This window comes from Cottoperca gobio, chromosome 4 (genome assembly GCF_900634415.1).
Source record: "Cottoperca gobio chromosome 4, fCotGob3.1, whole genome shotgun sequence".
NCBI classification, from domain to species: Eukaryota; Metazoa; Chordata; class Actinopteri; order Perciformes; family Bovichtidae; genus Cottoperca; species Cottoperca gobio.
The window spans coordinates 13,620,149-13,647,957 of NC_041358.1; the positions used below are offsets into that span (position 1 = coordinate 13,620,149).

The following is a 27,809-nucleotide window of genomic DNA, read 5'->3' on the forward strand; positions in this document are numbered from 1 at the left end:
GATCGATGGATTATTAGATTCTAGTCTGAACTGTAAAACTACAAACCTACAGATACAGATTTCTGTCTCCATAATGGAGTCCTCACTACGGGATGATTACATAGTGCACAAACAAAAAACACTTGTATAAATACAAGGATTACAATAACTAAGTAAATAAATGGAAAAGCTTTGGAATGTAAGATTACGCCATTTTTCTGATTTGTTAAAGAAAATGAAAACCACCCAAAACATATTACCAGTTGCATGTTGCCATGGTGAAAGAAATGTTCAGATCTTTTACTTCTACTGAAAATAAAAGTTGCAATACAACACTGTAAGCTATACTCGTTTACAAGTAAAGTACTCATTATGTAGAAGAATGACATCTGTTAATATTGTATTATTTAAATTGTTACTGATGCATAAGCACAGCATAACTTTTATTTAGTAGTTGGCCAATGCTGAGCAAATGTTAACCATTGTCTACACTGCTTGGTGTTTAATCTGTCACAATGCATTATATTTGCTAAGAAGAATAAACATATGTAAAAATATGTTTAAATCTGTAAAGGAACTAGCTATATATGTCAGATAAATGTAGCCTAATGGAAGAAAAAGTACCATATTTCCTTCTGAAATGTAGTGGAGCAGAAGTATTGAAACACTCAAGCAAAGTGAAAGCACGTCAATATTGGACTAAAGTGGGCTACTTGAGTAGATGTCCTGTACATTTTTATTCCCTAACAAATACTTGTTCCAAGTGGTAGGATTTCCGGAGGGGTTCCTGAACGCATCAAGGTGGGCAGGACTCTGTTGTTTGGGAGCCTCTCTCTTCTCTCCCTCCTCTCTCAGCGACAGTCTTCAGTCTCGTTTCTTTACGCCTGGAGGCTCTGCTGGCCTTTTACGTCAAGTAAACAGTAACGACTTGTGTGTGTGTGTGTGTGTGTGTGTGTGTGTGTGTGTGTGTGAGAGAGAGAGAAAGAGAGAGAGAGAGAGAGAGAGAGAGAGAGAGAGAGAGAGAGAGAGAGAGAGAGACGATTCAGAGGGGAAATCCTCCTAATCATCATTGTTGTTGGACAGTGGACTCTGACAGGCAAGCGCATCTTTTGAACCTTTTACCCCTGCGGATTTAATCTCACCTGGATGAACTTTGACTCGGACAAAAGAAAATCTAGGGCACAAAAGCAGAAGAGACTTCTATGAGCGATGTAAGGACACTGCCTCTTTATTATTCATTCTCACTTTAATGCGTGTAATAATCAGATATTATGTGTTTGTTGTCGCATCGTTCTTGTGACCTTTCAGACTTGCTGTCTCTCACACAGGTGAGGAATTACGCGCCCTGTCAAACTGACCGCTTGAATGTTTTTCCACTTTTATGTATTTTGTTGTTTCTCCTGTCATTTCTGCGTATTACGGCATTTTACAGATTTGTTATATAATAGCTAGATATAGGCGTATAGATACTTTATTAATGTTGATGTTGTATTTTTCTATAAAAAAAAAGACTATGTTGTTTATCCTGTACACACGATATATATTGTATGTCTGTCCGTGCTGGGAGAGGAATCCCTCGCGTTAGTTGTTGAGTTCGCATGGACCTCTTTTTTCATTAAACTTTTGATTGTCTTTCCACTGAGAAAGTTAATATTTAATATTTAAATTCTAATTTCATCTAGTTCATGGTGTACTTTTCACTATGGGAAACGTGTCAGGAACAGAAACGCCACTGCAAGTGGATATTTAACGAGACGAGTGACATGTTTTAAAAGAGAGAAAATGCTTGTGATGGGGGAAACAAGCCCCGGCGCGCCTCCACTGCAGAGCAGCTTGAGACTAGCAGGGGTGAGTCAGACCGGAGAATAGTCGGCGAGGTGGAGTCCTGCAGGGGCAAAGCTTCCTTTTATGCATGTGGAAAATAGTTTCAGAGGGTTGTATTGACCCTGGCCGAATTGTTTCCAAAGAAAGCAAGGAAGCAGGAGAAAAGACTGCAGCCAACCTTTTTATTAGGAAGACGTGCATATCCTTCATTGTTGGGTTTTTAGTGAGGTGTGGCTCCACCTGTGAGATACTGAGCAACAGCTGTCAGAACTGAAGTGTATCTTTTAGTTCAACAAAGGCTGCAAACTATAAACGAATATTTACAACATCTTTATTAATGGTACAGGCTACTGGTATGTCATTGGATGTTTGGCTGCTGTACCAAATAATAAAATAGGATATGATGAACACATGTGGTACACTCTCAAGATGTCATGAGCATGGACTTCCTCTGTCCCTTTCTTCTGATTGTGGCCTCACATCCTGTGTAACTTTGTCTATGGAGCATCCATTGGCTCACTCAGGGCAGTTTATTTAAGTTAATTAAAGAAGTAAGACTGGGGCTCAGTGGCGTAGCTAGGCCTATTTTAGGTGGGCTTCAGCTGTTTTAAAGCCCACCCAAATTAAAAATGTGAAATAAAAAAAAGTGTGAAAGGGGTTAACGCTATACAGATATTTTAAAATATTGTTTCCAAATCGCCCCAAAACTCCCTTTCATACTTTACAATGTAATCTACCGGGCACTAAGACCCTGGGGAGGGGAGAGATGTCTCAGAGTAAATCAAGGGCGCTAGGACCCTGGGGAAAAGGGTGCCGCCATAGACTGTACGGGTGTAGCACAGCTTTGATATCATGATAGATATCTGTAACTTCTGACGAGCCATGCTGGAGACGAGAGGTTGACATTTTGGAAGATGCACTGTGTGTAAGAAGTTATTAATATGTGTTAGCTCCTTAACTTTTAATAACTCTAGGAAAGGGAAAAGTGTAGAAACATTAGGTCTTTTATGTTTGTTGGTGTACTATCAGTAGTCAATAGTAACAGGCTAGCTACAGAACAGCTAACGTTTGTTCACTATGGAAAACAATTGTAAGCAGGAAAAGGTGAATAGCTTTTCTAACTATCATAATCTGCCAATGTTCATTGATCAGATGGATATAAGAAGAGTCCTAAGGAAAGGTGGCAGCTCTGTGTTAGTATTGAGAGTTGTGCCCCCTCCCTTTACCAAGACCACACAGTTCTATTAGATCTAGCATCTTCATTTTGCTCTCAAAGTGCAGCAGATGCATACAATTCACTTTAAAATGTTAAAACAATTCTGCCCGGGGGCATGCCCCCCTAGAAGATGTGAAGTCCACCCTACTCCTAAGACATGTCAACATGACTAAGGCCAGGTAACATGGACCTGGTTAACATGACTAATATATTGATGACGCAACCAGCACAGAACACTATGGGTGTGTAGCGGCTTTGCTCAGTGCAAAACTCCCAGACTTACTTCTCCATCATCATGCCATCTGAGCTCCTTTAATGGTAATTGTACTACCATGCAGGTGCACACAGCTCCACCTCACCTCTGGGCTAAGCCCACCCAAACTTGAAAACCTAGCAACGCCCCTGCTGGAGCTAGTTCAGTGTTAGTATGAATATGAATAGGCTGTTGTCTAATGGTTATTATAGGCTCTGTGGTTATGCACCAGCAACACAAAAGAGCATCTTCTAAACCAACAGTTGACTCTTTAAAGCTTTAAACCATGTTGTTATGTTAAGACAGTGCATGCAAAAGTGTTGGTGACATCTCTTGAGTCTTACTTGCTATTGGCTTTGAGATTTAGATTGGTTCTCACTCGGCGTGGGCGATATAATAATATACCATGCTATGCATTTGATTTTGTTTATACTGTGACAGCTATCCTATTAATATTTTGGATAATTCTTCTGGCATCAATGTGGAAAATGTAACTTAATTTGTCAGATAGTTTCTTAAAAATATCATAATACAGTTGATATCAAGATATAAAGTCCCACATACCAGGATAAGGGATTTTATTCATATTGCTCACTCACTGTTCTTCCAGAAATTGTTGTTGTTAGTGTGGAAGGAAGAGGCTGAAGTTGTTTGTGCAAATAAAGGACTTCTTTTCATCTAACATGCAAATGGAAAACTACAGCTTGAGGCTAGTATTGACATTTCTGCCTTTTTATTTTCTCTATTCTATAATGTTTTCAAACTGCTAAAGGTTTGTTTTCACACCTGAATGTGATGACAGGTGTGTGCTGGAAGTAGGAACAGGCTTGTTTGAATATGTGAGATCTTATTTTGTCCTGCAGTCTCTCCTCATGCTGATGAAGCCGCTTTAAGTCCCACGATTAAACCGTTATAACACATTATAACAAACACACACGGGACACAAAGTTCCTGCCCCGCACACACTTCAGCATATCCATGTTGCTGTTTTTCAATGCAAACTGTGCTTGTCTTGTTCTAGAATCTAGCATATCAATGAGCTAGTAAATGTGCTCACTGGCTTGTGTGAAGTTACACTGTATTCAGATAGCTGCCATCTGCCCTGTAGTTACCCTCACTGTGTCCTGACATCCCCAGTCACCTGATCCCAATATCCTCATTGGTTTCCCTGCACATGCACTAGTCCTCTTTCCCCGAACTTGTAATGCACTACCCAGTCTTGTTCTGCCTGCCTGCTTTGCTTGCTCTTACTGTCTGATTACCTGTTGCCAATTTCTGCCTTATCAAATAAACTATTGATTGCTTTCAGAGTCAATGTGTCTGTGTGCAGAACTGTTACACAAGGTTATGAGAGTGAGAGATCTGCCTCTGAATAAGAAGTGTCTGAGAAAGTATTGTAATGCCACCACCAGAACAATTGCCATCATGTGGTTCTATTCTTTGCCAAGAATTAAAATCACGACACTTGTCTTCAGTCCAGCTGGAGTCACAATTGACTTCTCTCTCTCTCTCTCTCTCTTCCTCTCCACAGTGAGATTCACCCCAACCAAAGCCCAGCTAGGCCATGCTCACACTATGACCACTACAATGTAAGTATTGCAGAATATAGATGAAGGTTGTCTATGTGAATGTGGATGGTATTCAGTCCCAAAACAATTGTCTGAACTTGGTCGTGACATAGGTTTGGGGAGAAAAATAGCACTAACAGGTTTGTTGTCAAGAAGGTTTTCACATACAAGGAGTTTTCCTTGGTGTTTGGTGCATAACAATAAACATATTAAGAGAAAATAAAAAAGATATTTTTTTAATGATAAATATCAGTGGGCCTTTTGATGAGCCTAGCTGCAGATGGGAAATATGGATCGCAGCCTCCTGCCAGATTCAAGTTCAAAGAGTTTATGTCCAGGGTGAAAAAGTCTTATGGAGAATGTAGGCGCCTATAAAAATCTGACAGTTATGAAATTGTGAAATCGGAATTATTTTCCTTTTCAGAGAAAAGCGAGAGTTTTTCAGGGAAACAAATTCATTAGAAAAATGATTTATTGGAGTTTAAGTTTAATGTTGAAACACAGACCAGTAAAGGTGCTTTCAGGGATTTTCAGGTGAAAATATACCCAAGCGTCTATTATAAGTGGACTTAAATGTGGTAAATAGCCCTAACGCATAGAAATGTGTATTACATATAAACATAAAAACATTTTTTCATAGTTTGTGCATGTAGAAGGTTCTTACTTCTTGGCAAAAAGCTGTATAAAATTGTTATTGCATGGGTTTACATTTGATATTATTTCTACTGCACAGATTTGTCTATACTTTTGAACAGTGATTCCCAACTTGAGAGGAAGTTATGCATAAGAACACAGAGGATAAACCAACAACTGAGTCAGCTGTAGCACCTGAAACCTCACCTGGTGTGATTAAGAGAGTGAAAACAAGTTGGTGCACAAGCAAAGAAGTAAAATAGATATCTACAAGAAATAGAAAAACGGTTGAATAGTTGTACGAATGCAAACTGAAAAGTCGTTAATACCGACCCATGTCTTGTGTTGACACTTTATGACGAATGAGTCATTACGTCTGTGGAGAAGTTGGTCCACCAGTTCTTCCACTGTACTGTCTGACAAACCCAAGTTTCCTGGCACTGGGTTGTTCACAGTGGCACACATGCCTACGCCTCCCCCTGCTCTCCCATGATATATGTTGTAATCATCATCAGATCTGGAGATTGCAATTATTTTCATTTGTTTGAATTAAGCTTGGATCGTTTTCAGCCATACATGTCATGCATAACCTGCAGATTTATCTCCCATTTCCAGCTAGTTCTAAATGTGTCACAGAGAGCATTCGCTTGAACACTGAAGATATGCAATTGCACCAGATAGAATTTGGGAAAGCGTAAAAGATATTACGCTTTGCTCTTTGGACAGCTGCAATATCAAGGTTTTGTATTCTCTCTGTCCATCTCTCTATAATTTATCCCCCCCCCCCTCTCTCTACAGGGTTCGGTCTGTAATGTTGACAGTTCTGATGCATATCTTCCTGGTATCCCATGGTGAGTTTATCCTCCAACTTTCTTTAATCATAACCTCATAATGTATATATATTTGTAAAAAAACAAAACTCAGACTGAAACTTGTATGCCTCCCTACATAAATACAAAGCTGCAGCCAGTTGTTTTAATTGGAGTGTTTTTTTTAAAACCTTGTCTTAGTATAACTAAAGAGAACAAGATATCCAACATACTGTAATTTGACTTGTGGGATGCGGTATAATAACACAAAATCCTAAAATATAATGTGTTCTCCTGTCCTTGTGTCCCACTTGAGTTAACGTCCCTGCCTCTCTGTGAGCAGGTGTTCAGTGTTTTCAGCCTGAGGAGGGAGTATCTCTACATCCAGGTGCCCTGGACCTCCCCTGGCAGGATGAGCTGTGCTGTGACTCGTCTTCAGCCCACCTCACTGTAGAGGGAGACAACACGCACGCAGCGGAGACAAACCGCTCTGTAACAAATCTCCCACACTATCCCCTCTGCAGCTTCAGGAGCTCGACAACCGAATTACATCCTCCTGAACCCTCTGTCGGTAAGAGTTCATTCCACACTGATATCCAGAATGTTTCTTACCAAAGAAACGATTCATTTGAGTTGCTCCTGTCCTGGTTTCATAAAGCCTTGTTGAAATACTTGGTGCATGTCTGTATTTTCACATATTGAAATCAAACATGAGCTCATTAATGTCAAACTCTTCTAGCCAGGTGTTTTGCAATGGCTTATCAAATGATCAGTTATTTCTTCTGTGAGTCTCGTTTGCGCCTAACGAGCTGGACTATCTGCCTATTAACTCGACTCCCATGCACTGTGGCACCTCAGGGTCATCAGTGTCTCCAGGAAGGCAAATAGAAGACAAGTTATTAATCAGGCTTCAATTTCTTTTTAATATTATGCATTGAGGTCGCAGGTTAGTGAGACTGATGTTCATAAATACAGAGATTCTTGCCTTTTTGCTGGGAGAATCTGTAACGACGACATCAACATTGACATACGTGTTTATGGGCTTCATGGGGTTGTGACTCATAGACTTGGTCCCAGATGCAGAATAGGATGCAGAAAGCGTATTTCTACTGCTACGTGATTCTTGCATTGGCCATGAATCGTGAGGTGCGGAAACATCTAATATCAACATAATTACAAGGATACCGAGCTGGTTTTAAACACCGCAACTCATATTCATGCTATTCCTTGCTTGACTTCAGAAAATAAAAATAGTCTCTGTGTGGGGGAACATGAGTATAACAGAAAACATTTAAGAGAAATACTTGGGATCCCAAGTAGCGACAGGGTAGCTGAGTGATGTGGGTGCTGCTCATCTCAACAAACAGCAGGGGAAGTGTGAAAGAGCTTCATGATTCTTCCTGCGGTGCTGTCACTGATAAAGATGCCTCTAAAGATCAGCCTGCGTCCCTCCTCCCAGCCTCCCAGAAGTGACCATGTGAGTCTCCTGCTGGTAATTCCCAAGATATGTCGAGGGAATCATCCAGTCAGTTCAAGTGAGTCATAGTTTCAAAATGCTCTTTTGATATTGTCAGCGTGGAGGTGAAGATGGAGGTGAGGGGATATTGAGACACAAGGGAGGTGTGCAGGATTTGCTTGTTTTCATCGATCTGTGTGGCGCAGTGACGCATCTGAGTCTGGTGATTAGCTGAGACCTTCCAGATTTATGTCAAAGCAATGATAATTAAACAGAAGTTAAAGGCCCACTACGCTGTGCTTCCTGATTGCTTTATGAGGCTTTTTGTCAGGAGTGTGATTCAGCTCCAAGGTCCCTGGTCATTTTGCTCATTCATGTTTGATTGTTAGTCATAATTAATTGCCTCATATCTTCTGTTGCTTTCAGCACCAAAACTGTCTTTAAGATATGTAGGTGTGTGTTGTGTGTATGTGTTAACGACTGCAGAAGGCTGAGCTTTAACAAAAGAACACTTGAGTGTTAGGACCAAGGTCAAGTACGTTGCATGCAAATAAGTCTGACATTAATATTAAACTTTCTTCTTTGTATATTTGGCATAATACTCATGTATGTGAAATTATTATGGCAGACAGAGAGACATCATGTGGTAGGTGTGACATGGTTGTACATTTTATTTAATTGAAAGACATTTCATATTACACATGAATAGCCAATTAACACATTAACTTTCCTGCTTATCTAACTTACAAACATCAACAAACATCTTGTCCTGTGCTTTAGTTTGTAAATCTCAACAACTATTCGAGGGATTGCCATGAAGTTGGTACAGACAATCATGTCTCCCTCAGGTTGAATTGCAATAACTTTGTCGACCTAACCATAACTTTCTAATGCGCCATCATCAGATTTTTTATTTTTTATTGTCACATACATCAGCTGCAGATCTACTTTGTATTTAGGGCAAATTATCAAATGTCATTATGCTAAAATACTAAATTAGGATGATGAACATGGTAAACATTTATTCTGCTAAATATCAGCATGTAATCACTGTTGTTGCAAGCATGTTAGCAAGCTAATTTTAGCATTTAACTCAAAGCACGGCTGTAATGAGCCACTAGCATGGCTGTAGACTCTTAGTGTTCTTGTCAAACAAGTAAAAGTTTCTTTCCAAAATTTCCAAAAATCTCGAATTTCATATTTTGATAATAATAATAATAATAATAATAATAAAATATAATATATATAAACTGTACATATATATTGTTTTTTTACTCCATCTACGGTGGCCTTCAGGTAACATAAAAAAAGTGAAAGGCCTAGCCAGAGTTTGGTTCGTCCTGTTCTGGGCTGCTGTAGAAACTTGACAGTGCAAAGTAGTGGACTCCTTGAAGTGGACCCGCTCCAAGCCTCCAGCAAAAGTGTCAGGCTTTGAATCCAATTTTTTTAGTGGCCAAAAAAGTGGAATTTCAATTCCTGGATACGTCACGTGATGCCAAAAATATATTTTCTCATAGACATTTTTTTGAGGTGAATCAACTTCCCAGTACTAACCCTTAAAAAGTTGTAAAATAGCTATGTAGATATAAAGGGCTCAACAATAACACAGCAGTTCTTAGTTTCAGGTGATAATACACTAATGAAAACATACTTATAAATACTATACTGGAGTTTCTGCCAATAGTTTCCACTAAATCCTCCACACTGGTCCTTAATTAATGACATTTCCAGACAGGAACTGTTCTCAGAATATGAAGCTAGGCCGTTTTCTCAGAAGCCTTCATTTGAAGGTCACAGTCAACTGGTGTAAATAACGTGGAGATGCCGCTGATCGTGCTACTAACATGCAATTCTGATTTCTTGTCAGGCACCTGTTTGGACATAATGTGCAGAATTGATGAAAACTGGGAACATTTAACATGTGTCCTTCAGTCTCACGGCCCACCGTCAACCACACTGAATCCTGGTCTTATGACAGTTAACTTGCAGCGTCTGTTGTGAGTATGAAGCTTCACCCTTGTATTACTTTTTGTTTCTTTCTTTTCCTATTGTTTTGTGTGTGAATGAGCCTGTGTGTTTGTTTTAGTCTGATCTGAACCTTTCCCTCCTGCTCAGCGGGGGTTTAAGTATGCATGTTTACTTTGATCAGCAGAGGGGGAACATGCATGATATCACACAGGCTCTCGGCTATTATTGTGGACGGGGTTAAAGAGACCAATTCACCACTGATCTAACACACACTTGATAAGAGATACCAGACTCTCGTACACTTTTTGTCAATGCTAATGAAGGTATTATTTTGGACATTCAATGATATTTAGCTTTTGATTACATTATATTTTTCTCCGAGAAAGTAAAGTATTTTTCGCATCCATTTCTCAGGTACCAGCAAGACGACACAGAGGTGAAGGATGGGAATACTACATCTGATAATCCCGTCGTCTGCAAGGCGGAGGATTCATTTATGTGTTCAGCTGCTCTCGACACTAGGACAAGCTTTGTCACCGTGGTGACCGTCAGCATCTCCGACGCAATCGCTCCCCCAGTTCTCCTCAGAATTCCTGCCCGACCCGGTAAGACAGGGAATTTATTTAGTCTCATTCTTTTCTCAGTAGGAAGTTTAAAGAATCAGTTGTGGAGTAGGCAGATATGTCAGTTTTCTCTACGGTCTGTAGGCTCTGCAGTTTATATTGTAATGCATCCCGAAGGAGTTCTGTGCGATTCTTCTTTTTACTTAAGTGGAAAATATTTTCTCCGCTGTTGCTTATGGCTGTGCTGCAGGGGTTGCATTTTGGGAAAAGTACAAAATTATTGCTAATGCACCTAGAGCTAGGACAGATGGAAGACAGTCACTGACTTACGAAAAAATCACTTTCTAGTAAGGCATATTTTATATTAGGAGTTTATGTACAAGTACATTATGGCATTGATGAATTCACAATCTGGCAACCTAAAACGTGTCCTTAACAGCTTAACATCTGTGAAGCACTAAATAACTATTTTCAAATGATCTTTATAAAGTATACCTTATTAGAAAGTGGTACTGAGAAAAGTTTATTCATCAAGTATTTATTCCAAAGCTCTTTTAAATGTTACAATAAGACAACTATTATACATTCTGACATTTTTAAAGTGTGACCTCACTTATCTGTCTCTTACTTTGGAGAAGAAGGTACACCGCTTTAAGTGCATTACAGTAAGTCGACAAAAAAGCAAGTTCCTAGCAAGTCTCTCAACTACTGGCATTCCAGCCCTGACAATAAATTCCTCCATGTATGAAGATGATGCCGAGCTCGTCAACGTTTTTCCAACGTCCAGCTTCAAAGTGATCTGAGTTTTATTCAGTTGTGAGTTGTGGCAGACGTGGCTAGAATAGCTGAGAGCAGCTAGGCCATGGCTTTGTGTGAGTGTGTGTGTGTGTGCGTGTGCGTGTGCAAACACATCCAAGCTTTGAGATCTCCACAGTGACAGAGAAGGACTTTCCGTGCTTTGTTTGTTCAACCAGAGCTTTCAGTTAAATTGTCCGAGCAGAACAGACACTCTTCTGTTTTATCCCTACATCATTTTCCTTTTTTATTTCCAGGAATGTTAGCAGTAATGAAATTGCTTACTATGCATATTCTAGGATAGTTTTTCATGAAAAAATAAATAAATAAAGTTTTGTGGAAGTTAAAATAGTTTGAGTTTGCCTGTATGTTCAGATTTTTAGCACACATGCACGGATACAGAAGAGTGGTGGTTCATATTCAGATGTTTAGGGGATCATTTTAGCCTGAGTAAAGTCTAAAATTGTGTAATAATACTAAGGCTGCCACTGACGATTATTTCCATAATTGTTTAATCAGCTGATTATTTTCTTTTGGTCTGCAAAACAAATAGAAAATAGTGAAAAATCACAATATCGTAGAGCCCAAGGTGACCCAAAAAATAATACATTTGCAGCAATGTGAGCAAATTCTTACTTTGACATCCCGGAAACCATCAAATGTTCGTCATTCTTTCTTTAAAAATTACTTAAACGATTCATCAATTATCAAAATAGTTAATAATTGTTGCAGCTATAATTAATATTACAAAAGAACAAAACCTAATGTTCATTGGTTTTGTCAACTCATATTTTGAGCTGTGGAGCTACAGCTCCTGTCATGCTTTTTAAAGCCATGTTTATTTATTTTTTGGGTGAATTTGCATCTTGGAAAGTCATACTTAATTAACTATTAACAGTTCTTGTTTGCGCTGTAACCATGTAAACAAGTAACAATCACTGAACACTGTGTCTTCAGATTTGAAGAACTGTTCAGTTGGATGGCACTTTTTTATTAACAGTCATTTGTTATTTTATTGGGAACCAATTGTGCTTCTCATTGAGTTACATGTTCAAATGAGCCCTTTTATTAGCCCTTTAGTAGAACATGACAAACCCATCTTATCCCTGATGTGAGAGCAGACTGGAAAATAAATTATTGAGCTGTTACTCATAATGTTGAGTAATCGCTTCCCTCCTAGAAGGCATTTTTGTGGTTATATGAGACTCAATTATCTCTTCCTGTATTGTCATAATTGAGCCAGTCTCATTTTCGTGAGTGACAGTGAATATCAGTCTGAGTCTGCGCCTCTAAAATCCACCTGGAATGGTAATTTATTCTAAATATAAAGCTCAATATACTGCACAGATATGATAGATAGACTACATGTTTTGATTCAATCCACTCATTATTAGCTGACATTTAAGTGCATATGTTTCTTATATATGTAAAGACCAAAAGGCAAAGTGAATTAGCAGTTTATGCCAAGCAGAAAAACTATATTCTGTCAATATTTTTAATTAACTCAAGATGTGATTTATTTAATATTGATAAACCTGGAATTAGGACTATAAGAGTATTGATCTTCGCTGCATGAAGATAAGAGTAATTACAGCAGTTGCCACCCGTACACGTACAGTGCTGTTATGTCATATTCTAGTAAACAATCACCCCAATAAGAAGTTACCTTCAGGCTGCACAGCTGATCAAAGTGGCATTATGATTAGCAGTGTATTGATCCTGCTGTGATTTCTGTTTGTGAGACAATCTGTTCATTTTCTGCAGTGAAACCCAGTCCTCCAGTAAACCTGTTACATATCCAGACCATTGAGGCAGAACTGATTCTACACTGGGACGACCCGTCAGACTTTGATACCGGTCCGCTGAGATACGAAGTCCGACACTCTTCCAACACCACTCATCTAGCCTGGCAGGTAACAATTAGCAAATATTACCTAAGATGTGATATCCTGTAAGAGTTTACTACGGCACCCAGTGAGAGTCATGTGATCTGAAAACATTGGTACCGCTTAATGATAAGGCACCTTTTATAAAGGGTTTGTAAACTGTAGTTAATGGCTTCATTAGTGGTTACAGATCACTTATAAGCTATTAATATCAACATTTGGGTTTCCAGGTTGTAAAAAAGCCTGGGTGCCTTTTCTATTTGGTATTGATGAAACCATTAACACATTCTCATGGCCATCTAGTCTGCAGCTATAAATACCGATGAAGTCAATATTCTTAATATTGACTTATAACTAATCTTTAAACCCTCTGCAGCAACTAGTTTCAATGTATGAAGCATTAATAAAGGCTGCTTGATTAGAAAGAGGTACCAACATGTCACAAAACACAGCTGTTTCGGTGTTGAGCTTCATGCTTTTATTTGGTTTCAAACAGGAAATATTAGGTGAACTCATAGTACATTTGTGTGTAAGAAACTTACATAAGCCTTGAGTGAGTCACACATACGCTTACAGTGCTGCTTTTACGCTGCAAACATTTCCACTGAAAAGATATTGTGTTTATTTAGTGCGACTTGCTCACAGTCAGTTGGGATTTACTCAGTATTGGACAGGGCACTCAGTGTTCAGCAGTGGATCAGACGCTGCGTGATTCATCCAGAGGTCAGACTTCAGTCCTACTGTTTTTAGACTCCAATAGGTGGATACATAAAACATGGTGTCTCTTAATATACTTTCCATTCATTTGGATGTTAAACTCCCTCTTTGTATGTAGCTGTCCGCTCACGTATAAAATGATACCATATGATAACATTTCACAAGAATAATGCCAGAATTTGCAGATGTCTCAACACACAGTCCCTTTGTTGTTCATGAAACTCCAAACAGCAACCGCAGTCACGATGACAGATTTGATTCAGTCATCGTTCATATAAGAACACACCCGAATATCTTGGAGTCAGATTGGGGTGTGTGTGTGTGTGTGTGTGTGTGTGTGTGTGTGTGTGTGTGTGTGTGCGCGTGTGCGTATTTGTGCTTACTTCTTAATGTGTTTGTTGATTCCTTCTCTGCTGTCTTCAGACAGACTTGTACACGTTTTTAGTTTTACATTTAATTTGAGTTGAGTTTTAGTTTCTAGAGTGCGCTTGTTGGCTTTAGTTTAGTTTCAGAATTTCAGAAAAGTTTACTTTTAGTTTTAGTTTGTTTTTGTTAGGGCTAGATATAATGTGTCAGAAGTATGTAGCTACATACACAATGAATGGTTGGAGAAGTGTAGGAATGGCCATAATGTTTAAAACTTTTAATTTGGGAATTTAATGAAATCATGTTCTTGTTATTTAATTTAAAAGACGTTCAATTTACGTGGGTCAATGTCACAAGAGATTGTTTTTGGTAGTGATATATTATAGTTAAAAGCAAAATCTGAAATTCATTTACGTTTTCATTTTAATTTGACTTTCATTCGTTTTTAATCCAGGTAATATCGTTTCAGTTTGGTTTGTGAATTTAATTAATTTAGTTGAAGTTTCAGTTTTAGTTAACGATAATGTCCCTGTCTCCAGGTGCTGTCTGCACTTGAAGAACCCAGGTTGTCTCTGGAGCTGAAGCCCTTAGTGAACTACATCTTCCAGGTTCGCTGCTCCGGCCTGGACAAGCCTCCAGTGTGGAGCGAGTGGAGCGCACCTCACTACATCAATCTGGACAGTAAGAACCATTCCCTTCCAGCTGTTTATAGAAACTTTATAGAGAGTAATGCAAAAGACATACAAGATGATATGTGTGTTGTTTTCAAACTGAAAGGTTTTTTACAGCAGTTTTTCCCTCTAATGCAAATGTGTCACTTTGTACAACTCTGCACTCGAAAATCAGAATGCACCACGAATCTATAAGCAAAATCAAAAATACTCTCAACTCACTGCTGATGTTTTGAAACCCGATTTGTTTTCGGTGTTGTTTCACAACTGCAACAGCTGAACTGAGCTGGGATGTCATCTGAGTGTTTAAAGGCACTAAAATCAGGAAGTGAGATTACATAATTACATTTTTAGCAATGAACTGGCTAACATTTTAAACCCCCCTGGTGGCTGCAATTCAACACTCATCACCGACTGTGGTAGACTCAAACAACTGACCTCAATTATCTCTCACGTAGATTTATGTCATTGCTTAACTATTCAAATGAGTCCAACTCATTAGCTATTAATGAAGAACTCATTCCAGTGTGGTTAACGCCAATACTCTGAACCAGAGGTCGTTCTCAAGGCGAGTGACCAGCTACAAATCAAGCAGTATGACACAATAGCTTGAGAAAAAAGAAAAATGTCAGAAGCAGCAGATCTTTCCAAAAAGGCTGAACATGAAGCAACCATTAATACAATGAAACTGAGAGTTGAGAAATGAGACCGAGAATTGTTTGCACTCCAAATGATCCTTTCATTCAGAGACAGCTCAAGTTGGCTGGTTGTTAGCAGCTGGCAGCACTTTGTTTTGTCATTAGTCTGTGTGCATACCGGCCCTTTAACTATGTTGTGTACACATGCATGTGTATATGTTGCTCTTCTCTGTATCACATGAGGAAATTTGACCTTGAGGAAAAAAAGGTGTCTTTGTGTCACGGGGTTAAAAGTTTGTGGGACTGAACAACTCTGAGTCATCGCACCGAAACGAGCTTCTAGACCTTTAATTTTACTGCAAATTAAATGATGACAGGAAGAAAAAAACAGCAAAGAAAAGCATTATAAAATACATCTGAACAAGGATGAGACACAAAACAGTTTTCTTTTGTTGAGCTCTTCACCTGTTGAGTGATGAGTCATTTTTCTTTTGTTTTTCTTTTGACTCCACGCAGATGTTTTGTATGGCTGCGTCTGAGGAGGTGGTTAGCTGACGGCCACCTTCACACACAAACAATTTCAGACCCAGTCAAGAAAAATAAGTCTGAGGAGGTGGTTAGCTGACGGCCACCTTCACACACAAACAATTTCAGACCCAGTCAAGAAAAATAAGTTTTCAAAATCCCTGACAAAGTTTTTGTCTTTAGTAAGGAAACAAACATCAAAACTGTGGGTGAATGAGAATTAGTCATTCCTGAAAGGTTCTTTATTTTCTTTTTCTAAAAGTACAAACTGAAGATTTCTATGAAATTGAATGAAATTATATCATGATGTTTTTGTGTGTGTGCAGCTGTGAGTTACATTCCTAAGAAACTAGTGGCGCGACCGGGGGAGAACGTAACGGTGTATTGTGTGTTCAACGACCACAGCATCAATGCCAGCACGGCCGTGTGGATGCTCAACTTACAACAGCCGCTTCACCGCAGTCAGTACCACCCGGTCAACCAATGGGTAAGAAGAAAAAAACTCCTCCTTGTCCGCTGTGTGTTTCTAGGAACATTTCCACCTTGTTTTACTGACTTCCATGTGTATTTTTAGGAAAGTACAGTACAGTCTATTTAAATGTCTTAATAGATCTTGCTTTTTTCTTTCCCAAACCAGGTCAGCCAGATCACAGTGCGTTCTTCAGAGACTCGGATGTATGACCTGCTGCAGTGCACTCAGCGGAGCAAGATCCCATACAGCCTGATCTATATAGAAGGTGAGCAAATTTAAATATTACAGACAGAGTCATCCACAAACATCATGTGTTTACAGTTTAAGACATGGGTGAGCTATTCCTGTAGTCAAATATCAACATTTCCCCTCTGAAGTTTTAAAGTTCCTGGAAGTCCCTTTTTTTGTGCTGGACAAAGACAGGAAAGAGAGTGGCGACATGTGACAGCACAACAATGTGAACCAAAATAATCCCAGTGCACAGAGGCTACTTCAGGTGAATTTTGTTATTGTGACCTAAACGTTAGCGTTTCTCCCTGCGTGTCTCAGGAGCTTCCATCAATATAAACTGTGAAACCAACGGGGATATCGATGCTATGGAATGCAGCTGGAATATCAAGCAGTTGACGGATCCCAAATTCAGATCCAGGTAAAGCAGCAATTTACATTTTACAGTAGCGGTCTCTTTTTAGTGTATATGGATGTTTGTGCAAGCTGTGGCATTGTTAAGGAAACCTCAGAACTATATGTGCTGAAAACCTCGTAGTTACTGAACACAGAGGCAACGCATTTACACACCCTGGGACTATGTGTTAGTGACACCAGCAAGTTTATTTCTTCAGTACACTACAAGTCAATGGCATCCGGACTTCTTATCTCACAGCAATAGAAAGTCTCTACACTTTAAAAACTAAAACCACAATGAGGACTGACAGAATGATGCAATGATTGTAATGAGACTTTTTTCTTTACTCCCATTTCCTCTAATTCTCCCTCTTTTAAATCGAGATGGGAAAAAATAAATCACTGTATATTTAGATGTGGGATATTTTCTTATTTTGAAGTGACAGGATTTGTATTATGGTTTATTATGATTTAAGTCCTATTTTCATAGTTTTAGCCATCATTGTTAGGGGTTATAAAACATTTATTTGCTGACATCTGGGAATATAACAATATCACTATTGTCTGAGAGAAGAAACATGAGCAGTCAGACGATCATACAGGTTTTAAACCACAGATTACAGATCAACATCCGGGTTCAACTTTGACCCACTGCACTCACTGGAGTTGTTCCTGCACCCAGTTTTCCAGTGCATTGAGTCACACAGACACAGACATTTTGGGTGCGCTCACTTTTAGTTTTGCCTCCATGTGCACCGGTGTTGCCAATCTGGCTAAACTGTTGTCTGATCATCTCACCGTTTGTTTGTTGCCTCAATTTACTTAATTCCAGCAAAAGTTGCATTGTTCCCAGCAATTATTCTGCTCATCAAACCAAGAGAAATGATGTTCAAAGCTACACCAATAAGAATGATCCTTTCATTTATGCAACTGACCGTCTGACATACTGTACTATTGGCATTTGAGCTGTATTGGTCAGATTGTATAAAGGGAAAAGAAAAGACCTACAGGAACATGACAAAATTCATGCGTCTCATTTATTTTTTCTCACGTCAGCTGGAGTGACCTGTCATGCGATGTGATGGAGGAGAGGGAACGAGCGGGGGAGAAAGTGGGGGAGATGGGGCCCGAATGTGTGCTGTTTAATACCAGGAAGAAAACCTGCACCATCCAGCCTCTGAGGATGAACTGCTACAAGCTGTGGCTGGAGGTGACGTCCCATCTAGGCCCCATCAGATCTAAACCCATCTACCTGTCGCCTCTAGATCATGGTGAGTACAATGGATTCATGACTGGAACATATCACAACTGAACTGAAAAGTTGGATTTAGTTGGATTTGGGAGTTTAATGAGGTGAAATGGCACTCTTCCTGCTACAGTGTTTCTTATAAATTGCTTTTTTGCATTTAGGTTTTGTCTAAGCAGTTATACAATATGTCTGTCTTTTACAATGCATTGATTCAGGTCACCAAGAACGAAACCTACACATATTATTAATCTGTCACTGAAGCATCAAGGAAACTTTCTTGTCCATAAAAGGTGACTTGACTTGTCACGAAAGTTATTATCACATTGTCACATCATGTTTTCAAAATAAAATGGCATGTGCATGTTATGAATAATCTAAAGATTTTATTTTTCCTTTTGTTTACTTTAGATATTCTAGAAAATCATGTCCAATTCTTTTTAAAGGAAATGGTTATTGAATTTTTGCTACATTAAATATTCATACAGGGATGAGCTGTATGTTTGAAAACAACCTTTAAATATTGATGTTAAAGTAGTGACTGCTATTGATCACAGAAGAACTGTGGCAACATTGTTGTTGAGAAATATATATTTATTTTCTATAACCCAAGACCATTTATCAGATGTTCTGCTGCTGCATGAGACAAAACTCACTCTTCGTCCACGCCATTTCCCCTGCAGTGAAACCCCACTCACCCACTAATGTGAAGGCCGTGAGCCAAAGCAGGGGGGTCGTGATGGTCACATGGGATCCTCCGTTTCTGCCAATCAAGGGGGTCAAGTGTCAGTTACGATACCAACTGCCCTCCGCAGTGAGAGCCCAGCCGGAGTGGAAGGTGAGCTGGTCTGTTGGACTGTTTACCAACCTCAGGCTTTACATCTAATTATCTTTCCAAAATGTTCTTCTACCTGATAGAAAGACGTTTATCTATCAAGAACAAACCTATTAGATTCTCTATGCTGTGACTCTGCCGTGAAATGAGTCTCATATGACACAGGATGCTTTGACATGGACTCAACGGGTCAGTTTAACATGATCTGAAAGGAGACCATATTCCTGTCCTCAGATTAAAATTGGAAATTGGACACTGTGATGAGGAAATAATTTTCTCTCTTCGTTTGAGTAAAGTGGATAGATGGATGAAAAAGATGTGTGTCATTTTCCGTATCTAAAATGAGCACTAAATAACTGTGAAAAATGTCATTCCTGCAGGTCCAGAGTCCAGTGCCGGTAGCGTGGGCAGAGGTCTCAGTGTCGGACATGTGCAGGGTGTATGTAGTACAAGTACGCTGCATGCCCACCAACGCTATTGGCTACTGGAGCGAGTGGAGCGATTCGGTGTACTCCACTCCTCAGAACAGCAGAGGTACAATAGGGCATCTCTACTTTCACTCCTGATATGAACTTTTGAGCTGACACACCTGACCTTCTGATTTCAGCTCTAATGAAAAATGTCCCACAGGACACAGTTATCAGTCTTCATGTATTTTAGTACCATTTTAATACCATCAACTCCACCACGAACAGCGGGGTGAAAGCTGTCATGTGATGTATTTGTTGGTCTCCCCATCAGTTCCTGAGGGTGGCCCGGATTTCTGGAGAACCCTTCAAGATGATCCATACAGAAACCAGACTAATGTCACTCTGCTATTTCAGGTACATAATCTATCAAATAAACATTTCAGGCTTGTAATTAGTATTTAACTAAATCTAATACAAATGTTGACTTTCCTGCTTCTTTTTCCCGCAGCCTCTCCAGATATCTGGGCACTCATACTGCGTGGATGGATTTATAGTCCAGTACCAGGCGTTGAGCGGCTCTGTGGTGAGAGAGGAGATCGAGCTGGTCTCCTCCTACAGCTTTGAGTGGAACCAGGTTCTCCAAACTGTGACTGTGGAGGCCTACAACAATCTGGGGAGCTCCACTAACAACATCAACATGACGCTGGAGAGACAGCCCAAACGTGAGTGAGCTGTTATATTGTGAAAAATATGTTTTATTTATATTTCCTTTGACCTGGTGAGAAGAAGTAATAACTCTCTCTTAAACACACACTGACTCTATTCTTCTATTAGGACATGAGGGTTAAATGGATGTTAATATGTGTAACACAGATATGCGGGGTAGGTTTTGAATGGGAAAAATGTTTTGAACGTTAGAAAACTTGCTACGATACATGTAAGCTTTTAAAGTCCAGCGGTTTATTAACTAAAATGTATTAATTAATGCACATTTAAGATATTACTTTCACAAACAAAAGAGGAGGGGAGAGTAAATCATGGATTCATGTGTGTTAACTCAGCAGGGATAACATTCAGAATGCCTGAGAAACTTACTGCATTATATTTTCTTGTATCTCTGTACTTCGAATTGTCACCTGGCACCTGAAGTTTGTGTTTTCCTTTACATAAATAAAACATATTTACACCATAAATGCAAAAAATTGGTGCATAAGAATTCACCAGATTGCAGAAAATTAAGTATTTGAAGCTCCAATATTTGTCGGGGAGATCCCCAGATCCCCCACTTAATATGTGCCCCTCCCAATGTTGCAGTGAAATCTATGCACTTGGTCATGGGTTTGTTCTAAGTCTATACTAAAAGGTCATCATTCAAGGCATATATTTATTTAATTATTTGCTAAAATGTATGAATTTGGGCCACTGCTCCTTTAACATCGTCTCCACATCCCTGATCTCAAGGATAGCTAAAAAAGTAAAGGGAAGGACAGTGTGTGTGTGAGTCTTTGACATTTCTCTCTGTTGCATATCATTTTGGACTATTTGTGTGAATGTTATGACAGCACATGGACTCTGGGGTTGTTATTTTTCACTTTATGTTTCACTTTCCTGAAAGATGGCAACACAAACAAAACTCGAAAAACTTTGGCTAAAGTTTTGAGGTTGTTGTCCTGAGACAATGTCATGTCTTCGACCCGATAAACATATTCAAATAAAACTTGTCTGTTCATTTTCCTCTATGATCATGGCCTTATAACGCAAAATCTAGATCAAAGCTGTGGACATAAAAAGCTTTCCATCAGGATATGACATTTACAACATGGGTCTCTTGAGTGCCCATAAAAGCCCTGAGTTATTTTTTCAATTACAGTTTTTTGGGTTAGACAAACGGATGATGTGTGTGACAGTTGTGTGTCTTTGCCATTACTCACAACTCAGAGAAAAGCATTTTCATTAAACCAAAGTGCAAATTAATGAAGCAGATTGGATGAACGTTTCTCAAGATATGCAGAGGACACACACTCACTCACTCACACACACACACACACACACACACACACACACACACACACACACACACACACACACACACACACACACACACACACACACACACACACACACAGATTCCTTGCTTTGTAGTTAAATTAGATGTTAGAAACTGATATATGTTATAGGATTTGTGTTTTATTCCTCCAGTAGAGTTACAGAGACATAGAGAGTACATTATATTTTGTGTTCCCTTCGTTTTGCCAGTATATGAGAACTTGAACCACACGAGCAGACGTCACCTGGAAGAAACTCTTTTTCTTCTCTACTCCGCAGGGCGCTGTGTGCTTTCGTTCAGTGTGTCGGTTATCAACAGCACCTGTGTGTCTCTGTCCTGGAGTCTGTTGGACAACACCTTGGTGCCTCTGTTCATGGTGGTCCAGTGGTCTCCACACAGGCAACAGGACTCTGCTCTTCACAAAGGCCGGAGCAGAGAAACATGGGCCAGACTGCGCTACACCAACCGTCCCATCTATCTGAGAGGTAACATGATCTCTTCAATATCTGTTCTTTTTATTATTTTATTTCTCAGTGTAAGAGTAAGTAAACTCAGCCAACACGATTTCAATGTATCATTTCAGGAGATTTCTTAGACTCTGAAGAGTCTGGCTTCCACTTGTACCCTGTGTTTGCGGATGGAGAAGGGGAGCCAATGTACGCTACAGGTATGCAACAGTTTGCTGGCTGTTATATCGTATTCAACACTAAAGCGTTAAAGGTTGACACAATGCCAGCACGGTTTGATGTGCATTTTTCTTACAGCCACCAGAGGAGACCCTGCAGTCCTACATGATGCTGTCGATCATCACCTTCCTCTCCATCGTCCTGTTAGTCACCCTGATCCTCTCCCAAAACCAGTAAGAGGCTCCTGTTCTGTGAAAAGACGCATTTATAGGAATTAAACTCAAGAAGGATGTTCAGTCGCAATTATTTTTCAATGAGCGTTGAGTAACAGTCATAAGTTATCTTACAAAAGATACATGCAGGTTTTATTTTATTTAATCTTAACAGGTATTACTATGGAATCAGGGTATATCAAACTTGTCTGTAAGAAATGATAAATGGTGGAAGTCTCTGGGGTGCAGTCTAATTTAGAGAGCAGACATTAACCATGACAAATTAGGAAGGTGGCATTTAACAGGTCGCAAGGGTGTAATTACATTTGATATTAGCTGACGGGAGGGAGGGGGGACTACTACTAGGTCGTCCTCAGACGGGCCCTCCATCGGTGCTTCCAGTCATCCCGATCCTCCATGCATCTGGCTAGCTCGCCAGTATTTACTGCTCCCGCTCCCGCATCCCGAGGGGGGAGGGATAGATAAAAATAGCCAGACAGACAGATGGAACCTAAATATTTGCTGCATTTCTTTCCAGGATGAAAAAGTTTGTGTTGAAGGATGTGCCCAACCCAAACAAGTGCTCCTGGGCCAGAGGACTAGACTTCAAAAAGGTGAAAAAATAAAAATAAAACGATTTTCTTCCTTTGTTATAAAAATTCCTTTCGATTGTTAAGTACACGTGCATTCAAAAACATATTTTATACACGGATTGATCTTGAATGTGAATCATTCGCATGCTAGTGACATTTTGGGAAATCCGGTCATTTGCTTTCTTGCGAGAGTGGGATGAGAATATTGATATTTATTTTATTTTGCAAGGTGTTCTTGGGTGTCTTGAAAGGTACCTCCAAATAAAATGTATCATCATTATTATTGTATTTCATATCTGTCTGTTAAATATGAAGCTGCAGCCAACAGCTGGTTAGCTTAGCTTAGCATATTGACTGGAAACAGGGGGAAACAGCTAGCTCGGCTCCCTCACAGTGACAACAAGGCTACAGAAGGTCACTGTTACCTTTTTGACAGATCCAGAGTAGCTGTTTGCCTGTTTCCAGTCTTTATGCAAGGCTAAATAATGATAAGATAACCAGTCTCCTGGCTATATAGCTATTGATCTTGTCATCTAACTATTGTCAAGAAGCGAATGTGTGCACTTCCAAAATATTCAACTGTTCCTTTAACTAAACACAATATGCCTTTGCACAAAGCACTTATTTTAACAATAGGGCAGTGCTGCAGATTGACTAAATATTTTAAATCTAAATCTTTCGATAGTATTATTATATAAATACAAATGTATTCCCTTCATGCCTGAACATTTATTTATACATACTCAAACAATGTACAAGCTCAGTCTTTCTACATCTGTGGGCTGGTATGTGTATGTGTGGTATGTATATCAGAATTACAGGCTCTGCGATGTCTTCTCTTGTTCATATGTTTTTATTAATACTTAATCTGTTTTTGCATGTTTGTTTGTTTTGCATTTTATGAAATGATATAGTTACAGAGCATATAAAATCATATAGAATAATAATATGAAACAATCAATGAAATAGAGGAGTAAAACAAATTCTGAAATCTAAAGTTTACTCTGTTTTTGCGTGTCTTTCTAGGCTGACACCTTTCACCACCTGTTCAGACCTCCAGAGGGCCTGTCAGCCTGGCCGCCGCTCCTGCCCTCTGAGAACATTTCTAAAGTCGTCATATTGGATAAGATTGAACTCTTAGCTCTGACTACAGCTTTAGTCCAAGCCCCACTTGTGTCCCTTACTCCCGACGCAGCCACTGCCTTCTCTATCTCCCTTCCTCTGGGGTTCGACTCAGAGGTCGACCCAGCCCAACCCATGGAGAGTGAGGTGCTCCTAGGTGGAGCTTCCTTAGCCCTGAATCTGGTGCGACCCCAAGATGCTTTAACCAGTTCAAGCCCAGGAATAGATCAGTTACTGCTAGTTGATCCCCCAGTGGACCAGCCCCCAGGCAGCAATGAGAGCTCTGCTCAGTCTTTAGTCACATACGCCACTGTGCTGCCTTCTGATCTGAAGCAGGAGCAGCAGCCCATTCATCTCCACTACAAGGATGGTAGCGGCAGCAGCTCAAGCGACGAGGGCAATTTCTCTGCCAACAACTCAGACATTTCTGGATCTTTCCTCGGTGGACTGTGGGAGCTGGACACCTGCCGAGGTGGAGAGATGGACGACCCGCGGCACTCCTGCTCCTACAACTCTGTGGAGGAGCTTTCTGAAACATCAGAGCCGGAAGACGAAGGAGAGGAGGAGGTGAGAGACGAGAAGGACTTGTATTATCTAGGAATGGACTTTAAAGCGCAGGATGAGGAGACCGAGGAGCAGAGAGAAGAAGACACAAATAATGAGCTGCTTAAAAATGTAGTTTCGAACAGAGAGGACTGTTCTGTGGAGTTGCACCCTTTGCTCGGGCCTGAGGACTCAAGCGAGCTGCTGTCAGTGTCCACGTGTGGCTTTCTTCCGGTGTACATGCCTCAATTCAGAACTTCTCTGTGCATGAGTCAACTCGCAGCTCAACCACAAGACGGCAAACCCCAACCGTGACTCTCACACATACTGTGAAAATGTAATTCATTACATCCATTTTGTCGTGGATTTGCACGTGTTCCTTCAGACATTATGAGGTGTGGAGCTAAGAAATCTAAAGAAATACCTTGTCTGATGTGTGATTGCAAATTGATATTCATCAATGCTGCCATTGTGTTGTGTAGGAAAAGACCTCAGGAGGGGAAAAGGCCTTATTTATAGGCATTTCTTTCTTTCTTCATGGGGCTTAAAACCCCAGATTCTACTGTGCCACACCGCACCTCGTCATCGGTTACTGATGCAGGAGAAGAAGCGGAGAAAATTGAACTATTTCAATGGAGGTTAGGCTAGTGGAATATTGTACAGATCTCACAGAGAGCAGCAACTGTACAAGCGGCACATTGGTCAGGAAGGGAGTAATAGAGGTGTTGGGCATCTGTGTTGTGGCTTCAAACATCATACAGCATATTTATATTAAAAAAAAGATGTGGGAATCGTTTCTGTGCCTAGATTCACTCATCTGCTGCCACCGTAATGTAGAAGACAAGCTGTCTTTCATTCTCTGCTGAATTATTTCAACTAGATTTCAAGCGAAACATGGAAGAGGTTCAAAGAGAATGAATAAACGCACAGAAAGAGAGAAAAGGCCCATAATCGGCACAGTTTTGGTTTTCCTCACGCTGGACTGTGAGGTGAAGGCAAACCTTGGATGTTACTTCAAAGCTATTGGTGTGATGAAATAAATTGCAGGTTAATGATGAAAGCACATGTAGTCTGTAAGTGATTGCACAAACTCTGCTGCATTTGTAAACAGCTTGCACATTAACATCTGCATGCACTTACTCACCCACCAACCCAAAGAATACCTTTTTGTACTTTGTGCTGTATTTGAGACTTTGTTACAGTTGGTGGGAAACGTGATATATATTGTTGTCTTTGTTTGGCCATCAACATAAACTCCTCCTGTCTGGTGTAAATAAATGACAAAAGAATGTATCTTTGAAACCAGAGGAAAACAGATACTAACAGTAACTATTGGTTGACAGAAGTTTTTAGTGTATATTAAGATATTTTGCCTATTTTTCATGGTGGAAATAAATAGTTTATTGTGAGTTTGTCTGTTTGTGTAACAGGGATCAGCACAATCAGTGAACTGTGCAAACATTCAAAAAAGAAGAAACTTCAGGATCGGCCATAAGACATGAGGGAGGGGGGGGGGGCTCAGGGAAACCTGCTTTTTGTTTGTTTACCGTGTTACAAATAAATTAAGTATAAGTAATGATTGTATTATATTAAACATTTTTTAAATCTTATATAATAAATCATTACAGTTCATTTTCTATTAGAGTTGGAACCCTTTGCGAACCCCCCCCCCTCCAGAGAGACTTTCCTGGATTTTTAAACTTAAAGGTTCAATGTGTAATTCTGAACTACCTGCTACAAAGAACAAGGGGGCAGTATTTCACCTCTAAACTGGGTCCATACAATCTAAATTCATCAATCATCAAAACCATTAGTTATTAATGTTTTTCTGCAGGCGCACAAGCATTTGTTTGTTGGATGCTTTTCAAGATCTTTGGACTTTTTAGATCAGGGAACGGGTTGTTTAGTTGTGACACTACTCCATAAGCAACTATCTGGACATACAGTAAAAAGCATCATTACTGGTTCTTTAAATGCTTTGTATTAAGTTGCATGTTCATCACACAAACTTATTAAAGAAATACATTATATATTGAATGTGTAGATGAATAGGTACAAAAGCATGCATACTCATCAGAGGTGCCCTCTACACTGCAGTAATGTGCCGTCCCCTTGTGGCTGCAAGGAGCAAATACATCAAAGTAGCATCAGTAGCCTACTACAGTATATCATACTTTAGTAATATGGCAAATATATAGATGGGAAAAGAATATTCTCTGTTTGTTGGTGGTTATATAAAGTACTTTTATTTAGCTGTTTAAGAAAAGTATAATAACCACACGTTGTCTGTAACATAGTCTCAACGTGTGGGTTTTGTATTGTAGAAATCACTGAAATGCCACTAGAGGTCCCTATAACTGAAGTTTAAACTAAACCTTATGCACACAGTTCATACATCAGTTAAACTCTACACCATGCAGTTTGTTCTGCTCATATCATCTTAAGCTTTGTGCATATATTCCACTGCATTAAGTGTAATAAGCTTTCAGGACAAATGCTATATTGTGTGAAAGTGTCACGTCCCACTCAAAATGTTTTTAAAGCAACAGAGAGGGTATTTTAATATCTGATAAACTGAAGAGGTCACGTCAATGATTATTCAATCATTAGGAGTTATGAATAACAATCACAGTAAAAACAAAAAACAATTATAGATGCTCCAACTACTGACATTGTAGAACCCAGTGTAGTTTTATGTCGGCTTTTATAGTCGATGGATTGTGCATTAGACAGAGAACATGATTTAGTTACTTACTTTATTGCCGAGGCAATTACTATAAATGAAATGTGTCTACATGTGATGGACATTCTCATTTCCCTTTATAGCACTGACTGAAAATAAGTAAATACATTTGATATTAAAAAGTGTTTCCTTTGGTTTTTGAATCAACTTGTTTCTGGTAGATCTTCAGGGAACTTGATTGTACATCCACACGAACTGCTGTTCAGCAGCAGTTCAACACAACATATGTTTGCTTTGAATAAACAATCCCACCTAAAGTAATTAAAACATACTGGTGACAGAGCAACATGCCCTTATACTTAACATGAAATTACAAAATTACATTATAAAAGTGTAGAATTATAAATCCATCTGTGATCATCCACTATGTCATACAGATGTATTTGCATTGTAGAGCCACAAGGAGACAGAAAAGCACAACTAATGGAGCTCTGTAACTCGTTTTCTTTTTCCACCAGTGATGTCAAGG

General features: G+C 39.5%; 1 protein-coding gene across 1 annotated transcript; it reads left to right on the top strand.

Annotated features, from left to right (window-relative positions):
* Nucleotides 1–979: 979 nt before the first annotated feature.
* lepr (leptin receptor) lies at nt 980–26,006 on the top strand. Its single transcript, XM_029430053.1, is given in 22 exon segments — nt 980–1,190; nt 4,804–4,861; nt 6,272–6,324; nt 6,626–6,853; nt 9,606–9,735; nt 10,121–10,311; nt 12,829–12,977; nt 14,573–14,714; nt 16,194–16,354; nt 16,505–16,604; nt 16,889–16,988; nt 18,020–18,234; nt 18,893–19,047; nt 19,425–19,578; nt 19,786–19,868; nt 19,963–20,176; nt 21,780–21,986; nt 22,085–22,168; nt 22,266–22,282; nt 22,284–22,360; nt 22,878–22,953; nt 23,959–26,006. Coding segments are annotated over 21 exon segments (3,504 nt in total). The 5' UTR covers nt 980–1,190; nt 4,804–4,847; the 3' UTR covers nt 24,913–26,006.
* Nucleotides 26,007–27,809: the final 1,803 nt, after the last annotated feature.